General features: G+C 38.8%; 2 protein-coding genes across 6 annotated transcripts in view; one reads left to right on the top strand and one right to left on the bottom strand.

The window, feature by feature from the left end:
• The window catches only part of LOC110836801 (tectonic-2), a 134477-nt gene extending 118405 nt beyond the window's left edge, over positions 1-16072 (top strand). For 2 of the 4 annotated variants that reach the window (XR_015535292.1, XM_087349430.1), the window contains one exon: positions 12121-13549. The gene's annotated coding sequence lies outside the window, so the exon portion shown is untranslated. Of the gene's footprint in view, positions 1-906; positions 13550-15578 lie in introns of those variants that run through there. The other 2 variants (XR_015535291.1, XM_087349431.1) reach the window with 2 other exon arrangements.
• Positions 6053-27870, bottom strand: LOC110836798 (sodium- and chloride-dependent GABA transporter 2). 2 transcript variants are annotated; one of them, XM_022078384.2, is made up of 12 exons: positions 27181-27870; positions 23951-24260; positions 17595-17729; positions 16430-16558; positions 15607-15709; positions 13833-13965; positions 13125-13363; positions 12115-12331; positions 11422-11574; positions 10938-11141; positions 10442-10612; positions 6053-10118 (listed from the first exon to the last, which is right to left on the bottom strand). In XM_022078384.2, exons 2-12 carry the CDS (start codon positions 24255-24257, stop codon positions 9984-9986), a joined length of 1926 nt encoding a protein of 641 aa, XP_021934076.1. In that variant the 5' UTR covers positions 24258-24260; positions 27181-27870; the 3' UTR covers positions 6053-9983. The 2 variants fall into 2 exon arrangements, with proteins under 2 accessions (XP_021934076.1, XP_021934073.1); XM_022078381.2 differs by lacking the exon at positions 27181-27870 and adding an exon at positions 25262-25355.

The following is a 27870-nucleotide window of genomic DNA, read 5'->3' as shown; positions in this document are numbered from 1 at the left end:
CTTCCGAAGGGGGGTTAGTTTAGTGTCTTACTCAAGCATTTAAAACGGAGGGAGATTCTTCAAGTATTTTAACCACCATTCGGGGGGGGGGGGGGGGGTTAGTTTAGGTTCTTACTCAAGGGTTAAAACACTTGAATGAGTCACTTAACTAACCCCCCGAAGGGCAGTTAGTTTAGCATGTTACTTAAGATTTCAAAACGCAACCAACACCCCATTGTTTTAACCATCAATTCGGGGCGGTCAGTTTAGTTTCTTACAAAAGGTTGGTTGCGCCCTGCTCTTTATTTATTTTTATTTGTAGTGTTCTGTCTGACGACAGGTCCATATGAACAGGATCCTTCCATCCTTTTCTCGGACTGGGACCTGCTCATACATATATACATTCTTGGCAGAGATGATCAGAAGTGGTTTGCCATTGCCTTCTTCTGTGTGTGAGTGGAGTAATTGTTGGGATGCCACGGAGGAAAACTCCGTGATACCTAGACCACGGCCTTGCCCAACACAAGTTATAAATTTGAGCACCACCGGGAATTGAACCCGGGACCCCAGGCTTACAAGGCTAGTGTTCTGACCGCTAGACCACCGTGGTGCTTGTAGTCATGTGACGAGACATGTAGATACAGGGATTAGTTGGTTTCCTTGTTGTTCGCTTCTGGGCCAACCTCCTTAGTGGCCATTTTTGTTCCGTCGTGATTATTTTATTGGCGGACGAGGTGGGGTCTCTCAGTTCCCAGTCGAGTGCACTGCAGCTTGTCCCAGTCGTTACAGACATCAGTCAATATCAGTGCATTTGCTTTCAGAAGGGAACGGTAAACCAATCACACACGCGCAGTGCTCAGTTGGAAAGTGAGAAAATGAGTGAAAAACTGTGCGGATGTGTTTATTCTTTTTTTCTTTTTTTTACAGTATCGATTGTCGTACATGTCTGGTTCACCCCACAAAGTAGTTCCGCGACACCTGTGTGTGCTTTTTAATCAACTGCGTCGCCATCTTAGAATGAATAAACGAACTAGCAGCGCTTTTGTAGTATAACCTCAATTGTCAGCTTCATAGAAATTTGTCATGATTGTGAGCCAGTTTAATCCGCCTTCAATCCTAACATTTTGCCTTACGAAGATCTGTCTTAATGTTATGTCTTCTCTTTCTTGGTCGTTTAATAAAACGTTTTAGAAGAACGTCTCCCATCAAAGTTTTATATGCATTCGTCTGTTTTTTTCAAAGTACGTTGCTGTTGGGATTTTTCGTCTGAAATCAAAAACTATGATACAAGTCCGCATTTAAAAAGGGAGATGCCCCTTCGAACACGCCCTATTTTCCTTGCGAGAGAAAACTTGATGAGATGGCAAGCATCTTGACAAGATATTTGAAATTCTCACAGCGGTGAAGCTGATGATGATGTTGTTCTGAATTGTGTACTCGTAGATGGATACCAACGTTTCGGCAAAAACATACTAACTCCATCTCTAGCCCTGTAAAGCTATAATTATTCGTGAAACATCATTCTCAAACTTTTTTGACGTCCGTAATGATTATCGATTAGCCCTGCAAACATCCGAGCGATAATCGATTTTGCCCCAAGTACGTAAATCTCGACTTTTCTCTATGTAGACTTTCCTTTACACAACTTAACGTGAGAAAGTCTGGCCTTGTTTGCGGGGTAGTGACGCCATGAGACTTAAAATGCATAATAATATATATACTTAAACGTCGTGCTGTGAAATGGTTATTAAATTCCGATAGATCACTGATAAAAGTTATGTACGCCGTCACTTGTGTTTGTGTGAAGACCTTTTGCCTTGATATGGTAAGTAATAAAATGTTGTTGGCTATTATCTTGAATATATCAAGTGTGCGTGGACACGACCTCAGTTGCTAAGTTGTGCTATGGCAAATTTCTTGGTGTATTGCGTGTCGAGTGGAGTTTTATGTTCTACAGAATCATATTGTTATTGTTTTGGTGTATTTGCTTGGACATTGCTAAAGGACGTAAGCGAGATAATTGAGGCACCAAGGTAAACTTCTACCAGACTACGCATCGCAACAACCCAGAAGACAGCCATCTTCGTTCTCAAGGTCGTGAGAATCTCAAATCCTACTTACCTTCTGTACTGTTGTATATTTTTTTAACTTTTATGAATCAGTCGATGTATAGTCGGAGGACAGTGTCGTGTTGTGCTGTTTAGGATTTGTTACTTTTATCGGAACAAGACCAGAATATATCTCAAAGCTACTTTTAAGGTCGTTTAACGAAATGTTTCCGTATTTTCTGTAACCTCACTGGCTTACTCCAACCCGGATTCTGTTAACGCTGGTTCCCATTTACCTGTGTGTCTGATGGAAGCCCATCCATTAGCCTGTAATTATTAGCCTGTATGTTCACGAATGTATTCGTGCGGAAGCCATTCCTTTGTTTCCATTCCGTGGCCTGTAACATGATATGCAGTGTCGATGAACCAAATGAAACGAACAGTGTAACGAACTACCAGAATCTAAATGTTATCCGATATGTAAAGAAGCCCTACTTGACTTTTCTATTATAAAGGCGACTCGCGATAAAAATGCATGGTTTTAGTTCGTTTCCCATTTAAGGCAAGAATGCTCGAAAAACACGTATTTCTGTGACTAATTACTTGGTTACTTACTTCAGGTGTTATCTTTTAATATAACGCGAAGACAGTGGATGATAAATAAGAGGTTATACGTTTATAACATTTATATTTCTGTTTTATAGAACTCTGTAATGCAACTTCTGTTGTCATTAGTCGTGTTTGTTTGTTTTATTTGATTTGTGTATTTTTCGTGTCCTGAAAATACTGTATAATGTATTTTAATTATAGTTTATTTGGAGGGATTCGCTTGGCTTTCACGTTGTTAATTTCCGTGCGGTTTCTGACGTAAATTCGTGTATTGTCTTGTCACGTTCCTCTTTTATCTATGAGTTTTCCCCAGCCGCGTGCCTGTTACTCATTCCATAATGCTGATTTATGTACGTATGATGACAATTAATTATTCTGTTAAAACAGCCTCACTGACCTCTTTACGTTTAAGTTTAATTTGAGCTGGTCAAATTTCCCTCCTTTTATGGAAACAAAAGGTTAGTAGTGTTTACAAAAGCCCGCCACTGGACCATATCTTGAGCCAGTTAAATCCAATTCACGCCGTCACACACTATTTCTTTAAGATTAAGTCTTCTTATAATTTTTGTTTGTAACTGAAATCTTTCTTCTGAAGCTGGCTCTGAACGATAAATTAGAAATAAGAGACCGTGGTCTATTTTAAGGTGATGTAGAATATTTCTATAGTGACTGTCCTCGTCGGAAAATTAAATACGTGATTTAATTGTGATTGTTTTAGGATATTTAAGTCAAAACTCTGTCATCGAACTTAAGTTTGATTTTCTTAACAAGCCCTTGATGATAACAAGGCTGTGTGACGCATAGAAAGCCAGCGACGGAAACTAATATCCGTGGATTACAGAATCTTTGTTAGCGAAGTCTCATAATCCTAGACAAGACCGGAAAAAACGTGCCAATATTTCTCGACGCTAGAAGACACGTTTAGCTTACTAATAGTGCGAGATTACGCCGATAGGCAGTGTATTCGTAGCGGCGTTCAATACGTGATGTGCTGATCTTGCATTATAAACGACGCTCAAGTGGCACAGGATGTCCAAAATACTTCGTCAATGAACTCTTCTCATCTGGTTATCCCTTTAAAGACGAAGAATAAATCTTCTCACTGTGTACTGTATTCTCTTACTTTATATTATCGACCTACAGTGCATCATGTTCTTTTTCAGTGCTACGCTTCGTGTATAAGCACTTGTTTTTCTTTTACGGATGTCACAGTTCTCAGTTCTGCCGCTAGTCTGCGCCACCCGTTGTCCCTGACCATGAATACGTAATGTGGTTGTTGTATTTGTCTTCCTTTGTTGTAGACTACTGTGAATATCAAAATTCAGTTGTTTTCTGTTTGTCTTTTATCTTGTAGTCGGGATGAAAATAACAGACTGAATCAACTGAAGTTAAAATAATTAAAACTGGAAGAACTCTGCCTAATTAACTCCGTGAAGAAGATACCTTCTTGAGAAGTGGCTAATCGCTGCAGTGATTAAGAGATTTCCCACTCTTTATTCTGCACCATTTTAATCCAATCCAAATCATCTTACTTTAAGGGGTTTCAGGCCAAAATTCTTAAGCATTTCTCGTGTTTCGAGTGAGGTTCGAAGAGCCTATTAAATCGGAGTAAACTTTCATCTGGTTTTATATACTTGCTGTTGTGTTGCATTTTAAATGGTACACCGTGTTCATAGAGACTTTATGGGTATTCTGTGGACTACTCTACTTGAGTTTGTGCCAGCCAGTCACGTACAAAAGCAAATTATTTCACCCGTTCCCATGTATACGTACTGACTGGTGTGCCGTAGTCATGGTAACCGCAAACAAAGACGAAATCCTCGCCGACTGCTTTTCAATTTTCAGAACTCTTATGAGGTTGCTAATTAATTGTCTTACCTTATCTCACAGCAGTTTTTTTATACGGAATTCTCATCCGTAAACATCTGTGATAAAATTACATTTTCCTTTGGTCTGTGATATGTAGTTATATTCAAATATTGTTCGTTGTAATGGTACAGGTTTATTAAAATAGCAAAGTGTAGGTGAACTGTGATATTTTGGTCAAACTTTCCAGTCTTCGCTTTTGTTTATGTCATCACAAGAATTTTCTAACATCGTAATTATACCATTAGTTCGCCTGGTTTTAATTTTCTAAGAGCCGTTGCGTGACTGAATTCGTTAATGTCTCTGTGAAATTAATTTCTCGCTTTCTGGAAATGTTCGTTATTGCTTGTACGTTGCATTCGCTGATAAAACTGAACTCAACTGCCACCTCCCGGCAGAAACTGCTATAAAATAGGCAAGTTGATTCTATTGTTCTTACGTCGTGGCCATCCCATCTATGATGTGAAATGTGAACTAACTGTTGCAAGTTGCGACTCGGAGTATCACCTTCACAAATCATCTTCGGGTTGATTTGTGTTCAGAATTTATTTCCCTTTCGAGAGGGAAATTTGTTTTATTTCTATTGGCAATTGCTACTGAGCTGCGACTTAAGATGTAACACAACATAGTAAATACAGAATAATTACCTCATTATTGAACTTGGGAAGAGCATTCCCCAGAAGATCAGGCTCGTATTTTATCAATCACTTCAAATTTAATTAAACGTGTCTAAGGCCTGCTTCCAAAGAGGAACAAAACGAAAATGGATTCAGGTTATGTGGTTGAGGATCCATTGAAGAATAAAGTATGGATTTATTACATATGGGCATTGTATCTTATTCCATTCAGCTACTGACAACTGCAGCAGTGTCAATATGATGTTATACATCTTAAACTAACAAAGTTACCGAACAAATAACAGCTTCGCTTTGCGAACTAGAAACAGTTGTTTCAAAATATACGCTACAAAATAGGAGTTTCAAACAGTTTGTAAGAGTTAAAATTTTGAAATGTAATACTGATTGTTATATATGATATCAAAGCACGTATGATTTGTATCATTATGTCTAAGAACATAAGTAAAGCAACAAGATAGTAAAATCAGAAACAATGGTAATTGTATATTTTGGCATTCTTACCATAATTATACACCAAATACATACCTATATTTATCAATGTATCTAATATGAAAAAAAGTAATTCTGTGATAGGTACAATTTTAAAAAAACAATGTCAGTATCTATAATCATTGTGGATAAATATTAATATGTATTTGTTCATAAAACCCTTAGTTTCTTCAGAAATCTAATTAGAATAGCTGTAAAGGAAGGATTTCAAAGAGGAGGCACAGAGATTTTCTTCAATCTCCAGAGCTCTGTGTAATTTATTGCCCTTATCTCGTATTCAGTTACGTGGTACTGTATGTTCCAAAAACAAAAAGGAAACAGAAATTGCAGACATAAGGATAAAGAATGAAAAACCCGGATGAAAATAAGAAGATTAAAAGAACAAGATAAAATAGACTTTTAAGAATAAAACCATAAAATCAATAATTTTAAATCCACTTTAATGTTTATTTAATTAAGGTTTTAGCATCTACAGATGGCTGTAGCAGATATCTTCATGAAATGTTTTAATTTTGGAAACCGTGCGTTACGATAGTCGTTACATGGCGATGTGTTCTTTGCGTACAGTGAGAGACCAAGTGTTACACCCATCAAACATTTAGTTAAATTATGTATTTTAATCTTAATACTTCTTAGATTTGAGAGGGGAAGGCAAAGGATTCTGAACTGAATGATAGCAAACAGTTCCCAAATTTAATCTGCTCTTAGTCTCTAAATGAATGTAAAATTTCTTTCTTCTCTAAATACGTTACGAAGTTCAACAATATGATCTAAGAATTTGAAATGTTACTGTTGTCAGCCATACTTTATAAGACGTATTTTGAGTGTGGCACGTGGTCTTTCTCCGATAAGCGTGGGCTATGTCTCCAGAGATTTAGTTAGAAGGTCCTCCCCTTACAGCTTCACAACATTGGAGAGATAACCTGCTCAGTTGAAGACAGGCATATTAGTGAAGATAGCAAATATGCTAAAATTGTACAAAAATTTGAGTTTCACCATTTGTTCTTAAACACTGAAAACTTTAACCTATCTATATGGAAATATATTAGAATTGATAATTTATATTCAGTTCACATCGTACAATCCAGCAAGTGAATTGATAACATGATCCCTATTCTGCGTAAGCCAGAGAATCTGTTTTACGCCTAGACATTTCAGTGTATAATGTTTAGTAATTATATAGTAGTTCAAATAATCATGACAAACAGATTTCTCTGAAGGAGTAACATCACTGTTCCTTTGGTACTGTATTTTACCTCTGTTTCTCAACTTATCAGACAGTATAGGGGTCACACCTGTCATTCTTTTCCAAAATACACTCTTCACACGCACTCTGTCGACTGCAGTTCCATTCTGAACAGAAACGAGCAGAGCATACTTGTGCTTTTCAGGAAAAATACATTCGCTATCTAGTATTAATAACATGTCACAAACTTTCTTACTTTTCTGTACAATTCCTAATCCTATTAGCACCAAATCACTGCACACACTAAAAGTGTATCACACATCTGCCTCAGCAAATTTTAGTTTTAATTCTCAAAATCGGGGAAGACAAAAATTCCTGGATACAAAATTTTGAATAAAAGTGAAAAGAGTTGAGGGTTCGTGCTGGTTCTGTCGCTGTGTATTTTGGTCCTCAAATTTGGTTTTCAACAAAATGACGTTTCATATTGTGCCTAAACTTATATCTTTTCATCACGATAAATTGACATTGCTTTAAATATCTACCAGAATTGTGGGATTTGAGGTTTTCACAATGGTGAGTTTGAAGATGGCTGTCTTCTGGGTTGTTGTGCCGTGTAGTCTTGTAGAAGTTTACCTACGTTTCAGAGGTCCTTGCTGCCTCCATCATCAGGGCGATTCATCTGAAACGTTGGTAAACTTCTATCTGCCAGAATTGTTAACAGGGTGAACACAAACAGTATATACTGTTTCCAGAAACAACCAACCTCTAGTCATTGCCCGTATGAGTAAATTGAGAAGGCAGTTATGTAATGTACAGAATTACAATCTTGTTTTGATTTATATTTAGCACAGCATAAAACGCAGTTCATTTCTCTTACTGATCAAATAGGATGACCACATTTTGTATTTCATGTTTAATCCTAAATGTTTAGTTTTCTCTTTATTGGAGAATAACATTTTCATACCAACTGGAATTTTTAAATAGCCAAGCTGAACTTAACCAAGGGTCAGTGTAGGTACGTAAAATTCTTCGCTAACTAATTAATGTTTCGTATGAAGACACAACGTCAAAATAGTCGAGTACAATGAATTATTGTTGGGTTGAAACAGAATATAAGTTTCCTTTGAAAATTAGCAAAATAATTATTTTTCCTTAATTTTTGATTGCACTTTATAATATTTATAAATAAAACATAAATTTATAGTTAATTTTGTCTGGTTGGCTAAAATTATATCTCGTTGCGCAGATTGATTGAAATAAGACAGAACCCACCCTAATATTTGTTATGAATTTTAATGAATTATCAGTTAGTCAGAAACTTTCTTTTTGTAAATGTCTTCATAAATGTACTCTTGCACTTTTTAACAGTAAATTTTTAAAATTAAAATCTAATTAACAACAAATTATCACAGAATTTCTGTTACTAAATGTCATTAACATTTCATTTCATTTCTTCATTCTGTTTTTTAAAACCGTGTTGATATTTTCCATATTCTTCATCCCATTTTGATACTAGATAAATATGGTCACCCCAACCTCTAAGCATGGGTAATATTAGCTCTTTTATTGCTTATTTTGACTTCAAGATTTGTTTTGGGCTGAGGAACTCTTAACTTTGTAATACTGTTGTGTTGATGATACCTCTCGTCACAGAGTTGTGTGTGGTGTGGTGAGAATATGACTTTTTAAATTTCGTGTTTTACACCGGGTATTTTGGTTTTTTTTTACGTAAGTGTTTAGAAAAATAATCAAAATTAAAAATGTTTCCATTCATGGTGCGGCAAGACATGTATGCATAAAGCATATAGACATATATAAATCCAGCACTCATTAGCAGGCATTTCCAGACTTCGTCCATTAAAACTGAAAATCCCTCGTATCCAGAGAAAATCTGACAATACCAGATACTGTCCATTAAATCAAGGGTTTACTCTACAGTAATGCTGTCTGTAACAAAACAAAATTTGATGGATTGTGACGAATATATTTTCACATTTATTTTCTTCAATTTCCTTCAATTTCAAGTTCTGTAACGTAAGTTGGTATTCTGTAGGATTTGTTTGGTTGTGACCGCACTGTTGCCGTCTACAGACGCTGATCTCACATCCCCACAACTCAATAAGTTAGGCTGACATCAACTTTGGCACATTTTCTGGTAACACCTTCAACGATGTCAACTTCTTATGACTGATACGTCAGCACTGAAGGTTCTGGCAACATTTTCGTATTCTGACGTGCAAGTAAAACGTTATAGTAGAAAGTTAATTACGTAAAAAATTAAACTTCTATTCTAATGAACTGGGATCAGTGCCTCTAATAAGTTTCACAGAAATTTACTACAATTGTATTTGTCTCTCCAACAAAGAACATAATTTCAGATCGCGTTTCTGTGTCGGAGAAATTATCAGATTCAACATTATAAAATGTATTTCTTGTAAGAAGAAAAAAGTATTGTATATAAATATATTAATGTAATATTACTTAAACATAGTCTTCATTAAAAGGAGGTGAGCGAGTATATATCTCAGTGGTAAAAACGATTGGCTTCAGTCTGGATGACGGGTTTAATTCTGAACAGAGGCAGGAACCACTAAGCCTAAACCAGTTCTGAAACTCACTCAGCCTTCTATACACTATGTACTATAGCGTTGTTTCTGTAGGGGCGAAGTGGTCGGAGCATGAAGCTGATCACTGACGTCCATCTAACGTGTAGGTTAAGAATACGTGTCTTTGTTGGATTTGAGGTGAGGTCTTCTGGGTTGTAGTGTCATGTAATCCTTGCAGCAAGGACCACTTAAACGCTGGTAAACTTCTACCATACTACGTGGCGCTACAACCCAGAAGACAGCCATATTCATATGTTTCTATGTCTCCTCTCACCGATATGTCATCATTGTGTGATGATTAATTAAGAATGGGGATTAAAATTAAAGCAGTTATCGAAATTCAAATTATTCAGGAATGTGAAGAGAGCCATTTTCTATTTAATTTAAATATTTAGTTTTTGAAGCACAGAAAGTGACACCATTTTAATTGAATTATTGAAGCTAGGTGAAGTCGCATGTATTGTATGCGTAATGTCAGAGCTTGAGTCCAGGCCTGGAAGAACTGTGGCAGTAAGAAACATCTGCTTCAGTGGAGAGCAGAAGAGAAATTGTCAAAAGCCGTCTATTGCGTGAGGAATGAGTTGTTCTTGGTGAGGAGCCCTGCACTGCTCTCAGACATGGGGATCACAGCTGCCTTCTGCCCCTGTGGTATCTTCCCCCTTGAAATGATGTTCGGCTTAAGACCCTTCAGCAAATTCTGTGAATCAAACATGGAGTTTCGTGTATTCCGAGTATTAAGCTTCTATTTACGTATATTTCTCAATCTTCCTGTTAGATTGGAATATTTTCCTTAGAACTTTGTTTTCTAACATCGTCAATACTTTAACCAAAGCAGCAGTTGACTGTTCTGTTCGTTAACACGTTAGTTTTGTATTTTAATAAATTAAAATTCTAAAATTAAGCAGTAAATTAAACCAGTTTGTGAAATAGCAATTGGCAGTATCTTGATGTTGAGAACAAAACTAAAAACTAAAATACTTCTTTGATACTTGGAACAGTGATTAGAGAGAATTTACTCACCTCTTTGACCGTTCCTGGTGTGGCTAATACATAATAGATGGCATAGGCAGGGATCCAGATCATGGATGCAAAACTCATGCAGAATCCAAGCCCCTCGGCCCATTGTGGATACTTATACGATTTGCCGTACGTTACTGGTTTGTAATCGACACAGTAGAAGATGAAAATTGCCTGAAAGACAAGAGTTTGATCTTGTGTACAGTATTTACAAAACTAATCTTGTTCGTAGTAATATCAAAAGTAACGAACTCCGCACTTCTTGAGTAGCTGATGATCTCTCGGTTGGTCAAGCAATTCTCAACCTTGTATAGAACTCAAAGCTTCATTGCCATGTTTACAAGTGCCCACCACTAGTTCCTGTTTTGAGCCGGCTGAATCCATTCCATAGCTTTACATCTTATTTCTCTGTTATCCATTATAAATTCTCCCATCCGTATCAGTGGACTGTTTCCTACATGTTTATGTTATTAATGTTATCCATACAGTAGAAACTTACCACCATTACAGCAGGGGCAAAGAAGACCCAACAAATGTACCAGAACCTGTTGGGTCGTATACCCATCATTTGCTGAACGCAGTCTATAAATTTCTGTGCCCCGAATATCCAAGAAATGGCGATAGTTTGGAAGAAACAGACCCACAGTAGGGACATTCCACTGGCTGAGTAGAAGTCCATCAGTTGGAAGATGTACGCTCCACCCTGAAAAAAGAGAAGGCAGTAACTACAAAATACAAAACAAAATACAGTCACTGGAAGATACAGGCACACACAGTCTTCAAACAAAACGTAACATGATTGAAAGATATACGTTCTGCCGAGGAAGAGAACATATAATGTCTGTTAGAAATACTGGACCCTAACACTAAAATTCTGTAAGCATTCCTTGTGTCTGTCATGTATCCTCTTTATCATGTTCATGACATTCACCCTAATTTTATAAAATTAAGAAATGTAACAAGTTAACTCTGGCTGCACTTACATGGGTTACCATCGGAATTCCCAGCACCATCATGACGACACACATGCCAAATGTGAATTTCTTCCGGTGAGGGCGTAGTACTTCTGGCCAGTTGTCTACCATTCCAGTGACGAATGATTCTACGATGCAGAATTCACTGTCTATTCCCAGAATCTGTAAATAGGGCAGATCGATGTGCATTACGATAGTGTAGACGTAGAATAGGTATTGACTAACAAACAGCAACCAAACGTGAAGCTCTTATTCTTTATCCCTTCCGGTTTCTTACGATTGCCATTTAACTTCCCAGAAAATTCGTCTTCTAGACTTTTTGTAGGACTCGTTGAATGGAGGATTCTCCCATCAGCAGATGCACGCATAACGTAGTAATTCTGTTAACTTCGCTGTAATTTGCCCTTTTGACAATTCCAAATGTCATCTGTGTGATGAGGACATCAGTGACCTTTGCCTAGACGGGATATTTGGTGCCCACTTGGTTGGGTGATGTCATCACGAAGAATTCTCCCATGTGGTTATATGTGAGGGAATTATTTTTGAGAATGGAACTGTCCCATGATCTTATCCAGAGACAAGCTTCGATATTAATGGCGCTGGACCAGATTGTTTAAGATGACTGTCTTTTGGGATGTTACGCCATGTAAGGTTCTTAAGACGCTGTAACCAAGAAGACAGCCATCTTTGTGTTGTTCTTACCACTAGCATGAAGAAGAAGATGGCTGCCCACGCTGGGGCACCAGGAAGCTTAAGAACCACCTCGGGATAGGTGAGGAAGACGAGTCCGGGCCCACTCTTCACCACGTCAGACACCTCGGCCCCCTGCTCCAGGGCGATGTGGCCCAGGATGGAGAAAGTGACACAGCCAGCCAGCAGGCAGGTCAGCGTGTTTACTACACAAGTGATGAGGGCGTCTCTGTGTGCACACAACAAACTTAATTATAAGCCCACGTCCCTTGTCTTGAATGCGTGGAGAATGTGACAGTTCTAGGGCGAATGAATTTAACTTTTAACCTTTGCGAAAGGCGCTACCCGGAACATGAAGATGACTGTCTTCTGGTTTGTTGCGCCGTGTAGTCTGGTAGTTCATCGACGTCAGAGCGATGCCCTATTGATGGACGCAGCAAGTACCTCTGAAACGTCGGTAAACTTCTACCAGACTGCACTGCACAACCACCCTTTATAATCGTCTCCGTGAGAACCTGAAATTTCACAATTTAAGAAGTTTTCAGGAATGACGCTAGACTACAAAATGTTCTGTGCAGGAGCCCAAAGAGAGATTTTTAGTCGGAGTCGTTGGTTTTACAGAGTTTCGATACGATATGGTTTGGAATAGTTTTAGTGGCGTACGTTCTGTGTAGTGGATATCCGATTTCAAGGGATACGTGCGATAATAATTTTTAAAAATTAAAATGGACAATGTGATGTAATGGTAGACTACAATGATGGGTATTGTAACAAGAAAGGGTGGAAATTGGCAAGAAATGTAGAAGAAGGGGATAAGATAGGACAGGGATAAATGAAGAAGGAAGAAAGAGGGTGAAGAATTTAGGTGCAAGATAAATAATTCCCCATTGAATTACAAAGGGATTTTTACTGGTACATATTATAAAACGTAGAAATTGGCAACATGATGAAATTATACGTAAAGTGGTTAGTTAACGCAAGGAAGAGGCTCTGTTTCGCTGTTTTATTAAGCCGAGTCTTACTTGTAGCAGTTGTGGTGGAACTTGTTGTAAGAACCCAGGGCGGGCAGCGCGCCAGTACCAATGCTGTAGGCGAAAAAGATCTGCGTGGCACCGTCTATCCAGGGACCCGGCCCTAGGAGCTCCTCCCAGCGTGGTGTTACGTAGTACAGCAGACCCTGGTCAGCGCCGTTCAGCGTCACGGCGCGAACCAGTAACACGAGAAGCACCGCGTAGGGAAACAGCGCCGTGAACCAGATGATCTGCAGGTACAAGCTTGTAGTCGGTCATCTCGTAAAGAAATCGCCAGTTTTATTGCCGTGTTTACAAGAGCCTGACCTGGTTCTTATCCTTAGTCTGTTGAATGTAGTCCACGGCCTATTTCATTAATATGCTTATTAATAATAATTATTAATTAAATTATTAATAAATAATAGAATTGAATTGAATATCCGTTCATTCTGTTTACACATTGGTGTCTTAAGTTGCTTCTTTCTGTCTGCTTTTTCGATTATATTTCTCTATGGACTTCTCATTTCCATGCTACATTCCCTACTTATCCTCCATCATCCTAATAGTATCTGGTGAATAATAGGTCCTCGAACTTGAATGCTGTCCATTATACAATATTTCGAAAAATTCGTAAAGGTATTTTCCAAAATAAATTTACGAATATGTTGAAACAAACGTTTTTAAGAAAATGTTTCAAAAGAAGGGCACATCCTTCCCTACCTTTCCACTGGCGTGCAGGCCTCGCCAGATGATGAGGTAGACCAACCCCCATCCAAGCGCCAGGCACCCCAACAGCTCCCACTGCATACCCCCGAGGTCATCTATCCCATCCGTGACTTGTAGCACCCTTTTCCTGCAAAGAATGTGATTTGAACATGTTTTGAACTATTTTCCTTACCTGTTCAAATGTTAAGCTAACTGAGACTGAACGTCATTTGGTGATAGGTTTTCGTAAGGCTGGACAATAACGAAATCACCTCAGTAACAAGAGTTTTCTGGAAGTGAACTCCTGCCTATTATCATAGTTGACTCGGCTGTAGTGTTTAGATGATCACTAGTTAAACTAACATATAATAAAGGTTTTGTTAGCTATGGATTTAACTTTAAACTTGTTGACATATTCCGATGCAGAATAAAAAATTAAATTTACCAATTTGAAGTAGTTTTACTGTGTATTCGAATAAATCCAGTCTAATAGAATGGATAAATCAACTGCCGTCTGTTCCCAATAACTAACTGCGTGGAACAGTTCTTAAAAAGCCCCTACTGACACTTTGTCTGTTGAGAAATTCGAATTTTCATTGCCGCGTTAACAATAGTCCAGCACTTGGCCCCTTCTTGAGTCACATCAATTTACTCCACTCTCTCAAAAAGTATAAGTTATTTTTAATAATTACCCTCACATGCATTCTTAATATTTCCCGAGTAAAATTTTGTATGAATTTATTTTTCACTCGCATGCTACATAACCTGCCTCTCTCACCCTGGCGATTACATTTGGTGAACAGAACAGATTATGAAGCTGCTCATACAAAATGTTCTTCATTCTGCTACTCTTAGGATCACTTACGAATACATCTAAAATATTATAAATAGTTTTTTTTTTTTAATTTATATCTTAATTGCGTCATGTTTGTGTTTTATTGATACAATATTTTTATTTTCCGTCTATACACAAACTTAAAATAATGTTGTTTAAAATTATCTAAAATTATAACATTCTCAGTAGACACTGCATCTTGTTACATTTTTTGTATCGACGACATGTTTCAATGTGTATCACATCATCATCAGGTCTATCAATTTTAATATATTTTAAAAACTGTAGTACATTTTGCGTTGCGTTTATTGATTATTTTAATTTATTTAATTTTAAGTTGTTTTTTTTTAAGTTTTTCTGCAGTTTACCGTCTCTTAATATCGGACACACAACACATCAATTACAACCCGATATAAACATCCAAGTACAACCTCCAAACCAAAAGGAAGAGACAAAAAAACTTAAAATTAAATAAATTAAAATAATCAATAAACGCAACGCAAAATGTACTACAGTTTTTAAAATATATTAAAATTGATAGACCTGATGATGATGTGATACACATTGAAACATGTCGTCGATACAAAAAATGTAACAAGATGCAGTGTCTACTGAGAATGTTATAATTTTAGATAATTTTAAACAACATTATTTTAAGTTTGTGTATAGACGGAAAATAAAAATATTGTATCAATAGTTAATTTGCTTGTTAATAATTTGTTGACATTCTAAGGAATGTAGTATTTCTGAGGAGTTGTGAGGTTAGAATGTGGCTGTCTTCTGGGATGATGATGGAGGCTGCTAACTAAGAAACGTTGCTCAGTATCTACCAGACTACACGGTGCAACATCCCAGAAGACAGCCTGTTGCTTCGCCATTAGAACCTCAGATTTCAAGTGTGTGGTTTCATTAATTCCTGTCCGCAGTCTCTACGTATGAAAGACGCTGCCTTACTCCCAGTATTCCTCCACTGGAGTTGTGGTGTGGTTTGTGTAGGTGTGCACAGCGGACGCATTCATGCCGCTGGTGTAGCAGTTGGGGGTGTTCCACCAATTATCTGCAACCAGAGAAAATACAACCCTGTTTACGCAGCCCGCAAGACATGCTAGAGGTCTGCACCGGATTGGTAGCACAGATAATAATGTTCGGGGTCTGTGCCTGGTTGGAATTATAGAAAATGATAAGAAAAATGAAAACAAAAAATAATTAAAAATCAGTAATTCAGTTAAAAAGTTTATAACATAACACCTGATGACGGCTCGTTGATAGCCGAAACATGTCGTAAATGTTCCATATGTAAATCGAGTACTCGATACGGAACGAAAAATGATATTTTAATCTTTTAATTATCTTATATTGTGATTGACGGCCAATTTTAATATATTTTTAATACTATTTAAATAAATCACAATATGACGCACCTACAATATCTTATAAATCTCACTTATTTCATTTTTTCGGGGATTTTCGTAGCTGCCCTGTCCAAAAACAGTTCGATATAACACCTTACAAAATTTGCATTCGGTATCTTTGTACAGTTCCTCAGACGTCAAAATAAGCTCAGGTGTTTTTAGAATGTCGTGAAATAATTCATTCAAAGATTATACGCATGTATGCATTAAAATATCACGTATTAATGGAACGATACTTAGAGAAGATTTTGAATAGATTGGGCTTCATTTGGGCTTGAATAAGAGGAATTCGGGATTCTCAAAGATAATGATAAGAAATTAGTCTTATGATATTTGGTGCCTAAAGGCTTAAGTTTGTGACTTACCGCATGTTTTCCAGGGAAGTCCTGGCAATCTGACGAAAGTAGCGATCAGATAAAATATAGTCCATGCAATGATGATACAGTAGTAGATATCCAGGAAGAACACAATTGTCATTGTGGCATATCCAACACCTGCAAAACAAGGAAAGTCTCGCTTTACTAATGCCTGAAACTATAACGAACTGCATGTAGCAAAGTCCTGTAGATTGTGATCATCGCTCAGCCATGTTAGTCTCTGAAGTCCAGATATTCCACTCATCACTTCGTTCTCATGTCCAGATCAGTAGAGAATTCAAGGGGGAGTGACCATTACATTTGAAGAAAATTACTACAGTTCAGGTCTTGGAATTTATTCCTACGTGTAACGTTGTTTGTAACAATAGCCACGGCGTCTTAAAGGCGCTGTAAGTGCTTTTGTTGAAAGAAAGCGCTCTGGGTCGAAGAAGATGGCGTTTGCCCGCAACCATTTCAAGCTTCAATTGCTACCTCGATAAATATCATTCATTATTATTTGGTCTATTGAAATCTGTCCCCTGCCTCAATAGTCCCCTTAAGGCTTCGACCGGGATGTTCTTTTGTTAAATCTTATGTGGTACCGCCTGATTCGACTTCTAATGGTTAAGTGAAGTGTTTTCTTCGCGGTACGGTCTGGATTCGTAAATAATATTCAGACGAACTTCGGCTTCAAAGGGTTAACCAGCTGATTTTCTTAATGGTGAGGTGTAGTGTTTTCTTCGCGGTACGGACTGAATTCATAAATAATATTCAGACGATCTTCGGCTTCAAAGGGTTAATCTTACCCTTGAATGCAGATGATCTCGAGAAATGGCTTAGTGTGGTAATTTTTCCTGTGACTGTACACGCATTCAAAAGTCTGTGCTGTGCTGTACTATCCGAGAAGATAATTCAAAACTGTCATCATATTTCTTTGAATGTCTTCAGGTGGTTCAAAATGTGGCCCTTTTCCATTGAGATTATTTGTTTGTGCAACATTAAAAAGTCAGATGGTGGCAAATCAGGAAGTATTTATATGTCAGATGTTACTTTTTTTAAATTGTGCGATGTGGGACAACGCGTGGTCATGATTCAATATCGTCGTATCCAGTCAAATAGTTTGTTTCGGCGAATTCGCTGTAGCGAATGTTATAAAGTTTGAATGTAGACTCACCTTGAAGTATAGGGCACAACTGACCCACTAAGGTCATGCCACCAGCGCCTAAGTACTGCCCTACTGCCACTTCTTGAAAGAAGATTGGAATCCCACAGAATATCATGGCGATGCCGTATGTCACTAGAAACGCCCCTGAAACACAGACAACATAGCAGTACAGCTGACTTTCCGTTCTTCTCCTAGAAGTTTATTAAAATAATCTACTGAAATGATGATAAATCTACTGCGTGTATATGAGACTAATCCTTTGCAAGTAGGATATTTTTATTTAGTGTTCTGTCTGACGACAGGTCCATATGAACAGGATCCTTCCATCCTTTTCTCGGACAGGGACCTGTTCATATACGTTCTTGGCAGATGATCCAGAAGTGGTTTGCCATTGCCTTCTTCTGTGTGTGAATGGGATGCCACGGAGAAACCGGGGAAGCCCCCGGAGGAAAACTCCGTGTTGCCTAGACCACGGCCTTTGCCCAACACAAGTTATAAATTCGGGCACCGCCGGGAATCGAACCCGAGACCTCATGATTACAAGGTCAGCGTTCTAACCACTAGACCACGTCATCTTATTATTATTTAGTGTTCTATCTGACGACAGGTCCATATGAACAGGATCCTTCCATCCTTTTCTCGGACTGGGACCTGTTCATATACGTTCTTGGCAGATGATCCAGAAGTGGTTTGCCATTGCCTTCTTCTGTGTGTGAATGGAGTAATTGTTGGAAGCCCCCGGAGGAAAACTCCGTGTTGCCTAGACCACGGCCTTGCCCAACACAAGTTATAAATTCGGACTATATTTAATATAATTTATATATAATGCAAATAATCCAGCAGGGTACTTTAATATGTAAGCTGACACAAAGTCACTGCACTGCAAGCAACAGACACTTAATTATCGTTATTTATTAAATTCAGGTTCAAAAAACGAAAATGCATTACATCACACGTCATTCACATTATTTACCGCAATGGAATAACATGGTGATAAGAATTGTAAATACCAAATCACTTTATGCATTAAAACGTGTGTGGTAGCCTAGTGACGATACAACTGTGGGCATAGATATTTTTGTGCTTTAAATCTATGGCATCCTAGCAACCACTAGGCAGAAGTAAGTAAGTAAAATGGAGAAGACGCGTGTTTTATTCTTCATATAGGTTTGTGATACACGAGGCGTAACACGAAAATGTTTACAATTCCATTTTTAGTTGTTCGTTGTAACACCAGACACAAAGTAATTTAAATAATACAAACAGAGATACTACAACGTATCTTATTTAATAAATATAAAGCTTTCCCTACGTACACAAGGTGATGAAGTCTTATGGTATGGAGGTGAACCTCCACTCATTATTATAATCTCTGAACTTGAGGTGAGAATTGTAAAGACATTCCCCAAATTTTCATTATCGTCTTGACAGTAATTGTCCTCAGCTAGTTTGGTCCAGTCCAAATTATCGTACTCTGTTTCTCTAAGACTCGTTTTAATAGTATCCTCCCATGTACGCCTAGGTGTTCTAAATGGTCACTAACGCGATTTCGTTTCGCAATTGTAAATCTCGTTTGGCCGGAGTCCATTACCTCATTTACTGAAGCCTCGGGACTGAATTGCATAATAGCGGACGTTTAGTGTCGGGGCAGTCCGTCACGTGACCTGAGTCAGGGACAAGAGTCAGGCACATCCTGTGGGTTGCGGAGAAGTCGCCATAATCATTGTCCGTCCATCGGCCACACTCTTCCGACTGAACTTTTCATGTCCGACGTTTTGCCCGACGGTTTATGTGGAAATTTTCTCGACTGGGACTCCCAGTAGGAAATGACCCGGTTTAAACTCTTGCAGAGAACTGACACACAATCCATTAAAGGACGGCGTATACGAGGTGCGATCGGAAAGTTTCAAGACTGCGCCTATAAAAACCCGTACACTTATCTCAGGTATTAAATTCATCCATCACCCTCGAAGTAGTTCCCCTGGGAGTGAACACAACGATCCCAGCGCCGCTGCCAAGCCTGGAAGCATCCCTGGAAATCTTTCTTTGTCAGCCTGTCAAGCACCATCTGCGATTCTGCCTGAATCTCTTCTATCGTCTCAAATCTCCTTCCCTTTAGCTGAATTTTCATCTTTGGGAAGAGGAAGAAGTCACACGGAGCTTAGAAAGGAAGTTGGGGTCGGTTCTTGCAAGATCTTTGAGCTCCTGACAAACGAGAAGTCGATTCTGCCTCTGGTTCTCAGACAGGATGCGTCGCATATGGAGTTCTTCCTTTAGAATCAGCTGACAGGTCCCATAGCCTATCCCAACAATGTCGCACAAGTCGTTGATGGTACGACGTCGATCTTCGTGAATGGCCTGCCGAATCTTCGTAACATTTTCGGGCGTTGTGCTCGAAGATGGTCGTCCAGAACGCTCGTCATCATCGACAGAGGTTCGGCCATTTTCAAAACGTGAATGCCACACAAAAGTTTGTGCACGACCCATTGCGGACTCCCCAAATGCTTGCTTTAGCATTTCATAGGTTTCCGTAGCCGTTTTGGCGAGTCTTTGGCAAAATTTGATGCACACGCCATTCCGAAATCGCAGGAGGGTCGGTGTAATGCACTACCAAAACGCCCGTAACTAAGAAACAAATGCTAATTCGATGATGCCGGCTGGCACACTGATTCACTATGAATGTAGGCCGCACACCCTAGCGGCAGAAGCTCGTACTACATCCGGTTCGCCCGCTATTGACACAGTCTTTAAACTTTCCGATCGCACCTCGTATTTCTTAGCGTATAGACGATAAGAAGGAATGGTGGCAAGATATCTTATCCAGAAATGTTCTTGGATTCACACCATTTCAACCTCACATCGTATGTTGAATGTTGAATTGTAGGATAATCTGTGAATTATGAATTGGAAAGGAAAAAGCCTGTCTCGAGGATCTGATTATGAAACAGAGGTGCCAACCATTTAACAGCGACGTTCTGTCAGGAACGTATTGAATAAGGATTAATTTTCTGCTCCGTGTTAGGTTAATGGCGTCGTCTTTCCAGAGAGCGCGTCGCTCCGTCTTTTATGAAAGAGTCTGTTTGGGAGAACTGGACGTAGATGGGATGTTAGTCTACATGTGAGCCTATGGGCCGGTGACGTGTGAATAGCTGTTCACGGAGGATGAAGGTCCAGTTCTGTTGAACCGAGCGAGTTGCAATAGAGACAAATACCTAAATGTCTGGTCGATTTACGTTGCGCGGGATGACACATGATAAGGAAGTGTCTAGAGATGTCTCTATAAATCATAACTCATATGTGTGCCAGTGACTCGCTGTTGGTCCATCGTCTCTCTACTCCGCTCTGCAAAATGGAGCGTGAGATTCTTAGCAGCAAACAATTGACCAGCATCTAGCTTCGTCAGTACAGGCCTCGGCGTAAATCTGAGGATAATATTAATGCAAATAATAAATAAATTAAGGTGTGAAAGTGTGGACTGCTTTCGTCTGGCACGAATAGGACAACAGTGGTAAAGTCTTGTGACAATGGTAATGAACCGTCGTGTACCACAAAAGGCTAAACGTATCTATCTTCAGGGTTGAAGTTTAGTAGCTTCACAACCCAGAAGACAGCCATCTTCATACTCGCCGCCATGAGAAAATATTTCCGCCGTGAAAATCTTTCCTGTCAGTCCGTGGTCTGAGGAAACTGTCTTCATCTTCATGGTACTTCATCTGTCTGCCCCCCGGCGTGAGAGTTTCGTAAGGGGATGATTGCCACTGGACGTAGTCGATCTGTCCTTGTTAACCAGCAACATGTCCTCTCCATATAACGACTTTTAATTCTGAGCTGCCGGATTTATCTGTCCTCCACAGAGGCTCATGCATGTTCTTTTCAGTGGCCTTGCTGCCTCTCTACACACCTCTGGTTTGCAAGAATGCAAGTTTCACAAGTCTGTCTTTGCTATTTCTGTTCTACTGATTAACCATTTTTAGCTGTAATTTTATTTAGTGTTATTCCATTTACTATGTAAATATGTAGGTCCTTCAGCGTGTTTTTATTTTAGGCGTTCTTTACGCTTTAGCGGAAAACACCTTATGGGTCAGTCCATGCTTGTCTGTTGCGTCATGTTATAACAATGACGGATCATATTGTTATAATGACCTTGGATACCATTATTGCATTATGTCCCTTGCCACTTCTTAGAATATTATCTGTAATGCTTGAATTTTATTAACATTTATCAGTTTCCCTTAAAGTTTTACTTCAATATAAAAGTGAACTGTTATTACTTTTCTTTAAAATAATTAATAATAATAATTAATTTATTATCGAATTAAGTGTCCGTGTCCACACAACAAGACGAAAATTTAATTTAAAAATATTTAGATATTAGGATTTTGTTGTACATAATAAAGCAATGATAATATTAGGGATCCTGTATATTCACAAAAAAGTATCACATTATGGCTCTGTCCTGTACATATAAATGTCTTCAGTCCAATTGGAATCGAAGTTGCTTGTCTGTATTTATTAGAATCTGAGGTTCATTTTGTGCGATTTGGCCTATTAACCTCATTCACTGTGGAATGTAATATTGCTGTCAGCAATCTTATCACTGCAACATGTTTCAAATCAAACGTCTTAGGGTAGGGGTTAGTACACATTCTTCGTGATTGAGAGATTCCGTTTTAGAATCTCGGTCTTGATACTGGCTATCCTAATTGGTCTTTATGATCCCTCCAGAAAAATACAGAAACAATTCTTTAAAGAGACCTCGGGCACTTTTTGCAATTACGCGTTAGCAAGTAAGCCTACATTATTTTATTTTTTATTTGAGTGTTCTGTCTGACGACAGGTCCATATGAACAGGATCCTTCCATCCTTTTCTCGGACTGGGACCTGTTCATATACGTTCTTGGCAGATTATCCAGAAGTGGTTTGCCATTGCCTTCTTCTGTGTGTGAATGGAGTAATTGTTGGGATGCCACGGAGAAACCGGGGAAGCCCCCGGAGGAAAACTCCGTGTTGCCTAGACCACGGCCTTGCCCAACACAAGTTATAAATTAGGGCACCGCCGGGAATCGAACCCGAGACCCCAGGATTACAAGGCCAGCGTTCTAACCGCTAGACCACCGTGGCAGTTAAGCCTACATTACCGTTGTTTATTATATCAAATATGCAATTGTAAATCGATTAATCGATCTTTGGCCCGTTATCACCATTCGAGTCATAATAACATACGTAACTGGTGCATGATCGGTTAACCACATACGAATCAGTGTTAATTCGGATTGTGAAACTCTGGCTCAAGAAAGTCGAAGTTTTATGAGTTAATTATAGGTCACACTTGACACGCGATCTGGTGTGGATGGTAGTTCCACGTCCCAGAGGCTGTAATATGTCGTAAAATCAGAATGAACATATCCTACAAGAATTTCCGTTGATAAAACGAGCTATGACGAAAGACAGTCCATTTAATGTCCTTTCCTACGCAGTGTGAGTTTCTGTTTCTTAATGTAGGCCTGCCCGTTGAGATTTGTCCCACGCTTTCCTTTTTACGCCTATTCGAACTGTGTAATTAACTATTGTTATTAATATTAGGCGATTCATTAATTTTAACTCGAATTAATACAATTGGACTGGATTAAACATGTTTCCTAATGTGGTCTATATGATTTTGTTTTTCTCATTGTTTTTCGTCATCAGCTACGATGTCTTATTGTTTATCTAGTCAACAGTGCGCTACATACATTAAAACATTTATATTTTTCACTAAAATAATAAACACCGCGGATGTTATACTTCATAAAGTCACTAAATAATCGCCTTCTTGTTGCGTTATTTTTCCACAAATAAACTTAATTAAATAATGAAGTTGCTTATTCTTTATCTGGCCTCTTTGTTGTTTCCAAAATTTATCACCAAGCGTCGCTACCACGGCGGTAAATAATACAAATATATTTTCGTTTTTATAATCTGAATTAATGATAAATGATAATAGATGAGTGTTTGTTTCTTGCAGTGCGAAAACTTTCTTATATCAGTTAAACAGGTTTAATCCCTTGTCACCTGGTGAGATTTCAGGTTCTTTTGAACATGACACCCTTCTAGGATTGTACGCTATGTAGTCTGGTAGAAGTTTATCTACGTTTCAGAAGTGCTTGCTGCTGCCGTCATCAGGGCTATGAGTGAGGATTGTCAGAACAAGGGTGTCGATGAGGTAACGGGGAGGAGCATGGAAGTAGGCAGGAAATACGTGGAATTACCCTCGGTGATGCTTCGCAGAAGACAAGCATCTTTGTTCTCGTCGGTGTAAGAAACTGAAATCTCTTAGGTTTTTGCAAGGGTTCCCGAGGACTTCCAGGGTGTAGACAGTCACGTACCTCCGCCGTTTTTGTAGCACAGGTAGGGGAACCTCCACACGTTCCCCAGGCCCACGGAGACGCTGATGCATGAGAACAGGAAGTCCAACTTGTTTCCCCATCCGCCTCGCTCCTCGTCACCGTCGCCAGGTGTCTCCTCTGTACCACCAGGTGCAACGGCTACTTGAGAAGAAGGTTCCACGGCTGCTGTGAGGGCCCCGTCGCCCTGCCGTACGAGACGAACTGGCTTCGCCGAGAACTCGATGAACGTCTCGTCAGAGTCCACCGGTTCCTTTTCTTCTCCCCAGTAGTACATCTTTTTCGACATTATCTGCGAAAAGGTGAAGTCACCATGAGTGGGCTACCCTCGTGTATACAAAATGAAATCGTTGATCATGGATTTAGGGTGAGATCTGAGGTTATGACAACGGTGAAGATGTCAATGTTAATATCCTGGCTTCTAACGCCTTTTGGACCTGTAAGCAGATACCAGCGTTTCGGACGAAAATACTACCAGCTTCTTCAGGATGAGTTTGACAATATTTCGTAATGAGCAACGTTATTGTTTGTTCTGGTCAATAGATATTATTAGGATGATCAGATCAACCAAAATGAGATGGTCGGACTATGTAGCACGTAAGAGAAACGAGTGATAGCTACAAAATTTTGTTTGGAACTACTGAACGCAAAATATAAATTTGGAAACCTAGATGTAATTGGGATGATAATATTAAAACTGATCTTAAGGAATGTGGTACTGTGGACTGGATGCTTCTGGGTCAGGTTAGGGTCTAATGTCGGGCTCTAGTGGGCGTGGAAGTTAAGTTCCGGGTTCATAAAATATGGATATTTTTTTTGATCAACTGAACGACTGTCAGATTCACTGTAAGATTCCGCTCCATTTAATTATTTTATCAACTGCATCATAATACATGTGTATGTTTTGGCCTTACTGTGTAAATCGTCCAGTAAGTAAGGTATTTTCGCCTTTCTTCCGGTGACTTTTCTCACAGGGAAGTGAAATTAGTATAGAAAATTGTTACCTTGACTGGGTGTAACGTGCTGCTGGTATATTTTGTAATAAACCACGATAACATTGTTCCTAACACAAATAACAATTATTAGTCCTGTTTTATATAAAGAAAGAAAGAATGAATGAAACGAACATGACGGGAAGGAAAGTGTCAAATATATAACTTAATTGCATTTATATACCCTCTGATAAACATTCCTGCCACACTAATTTCCTCCACAAATGCTAGAAAGTACAGTATCCAAAATCCCGTTTGTAAAATTTGTTAAATAAATTAGTAGGACAAACCACTATCGCACCTTTGTGTCCACTGCTATCAGCTGAGCATCGAAGCCATGGTTTCTAACTGCAACTGCACGCAAAGTGTTACTGGTGTGCATCGACTAAACCAAATTCCTCCATAGTCTTATGTCACCATCATAAGGAACGCATTGGGATTTGCGCATGTCCCAGATCCGCACTGTAGTAATATGTAAATTAATAATAGGTGGGAGGGGCGAAAAGGGGCTTAAGGAAGTGGCACTCGACAGTTGTTATTAGCAGAAAACAAATGCACGGTGGTCCTCTTTGAACAGCTGATTGAAGGATAATATTAGCCCTTTGAAGCCGAAGTTCGTTTAAATACTACATTCAGACCGTACCGCGAAGAAAACACCATACATTACCATTAGAAAGCTCAACTGGTCAGCGTCGTTTAAGGAATTAATCGCTGTTTACTCTGGAAATCATACGAAAGCTTTAAATACTGTTTGTGTGCGAAACGCAGAATTGTTAAAAACAGTCGCTACTCGACTTTCAAAGGTTAAGATGGATCTTAAAGAAATTGGATGTAAGGGTGTGTATTTTATTTTCTGACCAGATACTTACTTACTTAGAATATGTTCATTCCCTTTCTGAATTCTGAGAAAAACTTTATGAAAACTTTGCATTCTTTCGGTGTCTGCCTTCATTTGAAAATAATCGCTCAACTAGTGAAGAAATTGCCTGACGACAGGTTACATGAGGGTCTATTTTCGTGTTCACAGGTACAACCTGCTTTTTAAAGATCCGTTTCAATATCGTCCTCTTGTCTTCCAACTGCTCTGTGTCCTTCAGGTTCTAGGGCCAAGTTTTTCTATGTATGACTTGTCTCTCCATGCGTGCTACATTCCCCATCCATCTCATATTCCTTCACATGCTCATGCTAGTAGTTTCTGGTAGGAGCTCATCATTAAGCTGTTTCCCCAGCCCAGTGATACTACCACCTTTCCAGGTTAAAAGATTCTTTTCATGATCTTGTTATGAAACATTCTCAGTCTTGTGTAATTTCATGCATGTTAGAAACACATATAAAAGTCCGGGTAAAATTGTAGTTTTGTAAATTTTAATATTTACGATTGTAGATAACAAAACTGCAGCTAAGAGAGTCTGGACTGAATAGTAGCGATCATTTGCCGAATGTAATCTGCTCGTAATTCGTTCGTCCAAGTAATTTCGATTTGTTTGTCACTCTTAAATAATTTGACTTTGTCCCGCTTTCGAAACATGTACCTGTTTTAATATTTTTTATTTTCTTTATATTATGATCTTGTCTTGATGACGAAACATGAATACAAGAAAATAAATTTGCAAATTTGTCTCGGGGCCAAATGATAAAGTTCGGTTTGTTGTTTCGACACTCATCGTCATGTTTCTCAACGCAACAGAATAAATTTTCGTCTATAAGGTAGTATAGTTGCGTCATATTGTGAATTAGGTTAATATTTTAATATTTTCCGTCAAATCACAATTTTAATAAGATAATAAAATATAAAATATTTAAAATATCATTTCACGTTCCGCGGAACGTGAAATGATATTTTAAATATTTTATATTTTATTATCTTATTAAAATTGTGATTTGACGGAAAATATTAAAATATTTCATCTTTAAGTAATTTTTATTATTACGAATTTATTAAGACATTGTTTCACATACGAATTTCACTCCCGATTAGGCGTGTCACCCCTTGGTCACGTGACATTTTGCCGGTACTTACCGAATACAGTGAATCTGATATTTATAATGCGTTTCATAACCACTGGTCCTGTTTGCATTTTAATAATCAATAACTTGTAAGGTTGGGTTTTGGGGGTTATTTACACTTAGAGCATTACGGCCGTATTTATATTTTAATGACAGATATTGTCCAACATATTAACTTGCCTTTAAGATATACGAATAATATAAAACACATACCTGACTGCGATGTTTGTTTTGCTAGATGTTTGTGGCGGTATAGTTCACAACTGACAGTCTGGCTCCGCACTAGGGCTTCACGGCTATGTCAGCAGAAAGGTAGGGATTGAAGGGGGAATTGCAAATGTGGAAAACACAAGGGTTGGAGGAAAACAGGCTAACAGACGGACAGGTCTGGAACGATAAATAGTGGTAGCAAAGGAGAGGGTAGGTGGTGAATCAATTTTCGCAACCCTTCCCTCTTTTACCCTGCCCCACCGTAACTGTATGCGTAGTATGACGTCATCAAAAGGCGGGACTCGGCGTGAACTGCACTGAACAAGACACGAACTAAGGAGATGAAGAAGGATTTGAATGCAGTACGGAGAGACTGAAGTGCCTCTCAGCAGTCGGGAAAGATATACCTCACGATGGTAAGAGCCTAATTGACAGGAAGCTGTTGTCAGTTTGTTGTTTGGTCGTGCGCTTGAATATGGGGGTATGGACGCGGGTCGATTCTGGTGGCGTCGATCGATGCTAGACTTTGGCTGCCGCAGAGAAGCCACGTGGTATACTGCACTTACATGACGCAACAAAATTGCCGGTATGAAGATTACTGTCTTCTGGGATTATGTTCCTTGTAGTCTGGTCGACGTTTGACGACTTTTCAGAGGTGTTTGTTGCCTGCATCATCAGGGCCGAGTAACCTGT

Source organism: Zootermopsis nevadensis, unplaced genomic scaffold, assembly GCF_977971745.1.
Source record: "Zootermopsis nevadensis isolate Lab colony 2312 unplaced genomic scaffold, Znev_1.0 Znev_ptg000016l, whole genome shotgun sequence".
NCBI lineage: Eukaryota > Metazoa > Arthropoda > Insecta > Blattodea > Termopsidae > Zootermopsis > Zootermopsis nevadensis.
Note: the sequence above shows the minus strand (reverse complement) of the source record. Positions and strands in the feature narration are given on the sequence as shown.

Excerpts from the sequence above, each read along its gene's own strand:
- LOC110836798 (XM_022078381.2), bottom strand. The coding sequence starts at position 25,342 with ATGCACACCAGTAACACTTTGCGTGCAGTTGCAGTTAGAAACCATGGC. Across the intron at positions 12,332-13,124 it reads TTCCACCACAACTGCTACAA|AGACGCCCTCATCACTTGTG; the intron begins GTAAGACTCGGC and ends GTGTGCACACAG. Across the intron at positions 10,119-10,441 it reads CACCAGGAACGGTCAAAGAG|AATTTGCTGAAGGGTCTTAA; the intron begins GTGAGTAAATTC and ends TTTGATTCACAG.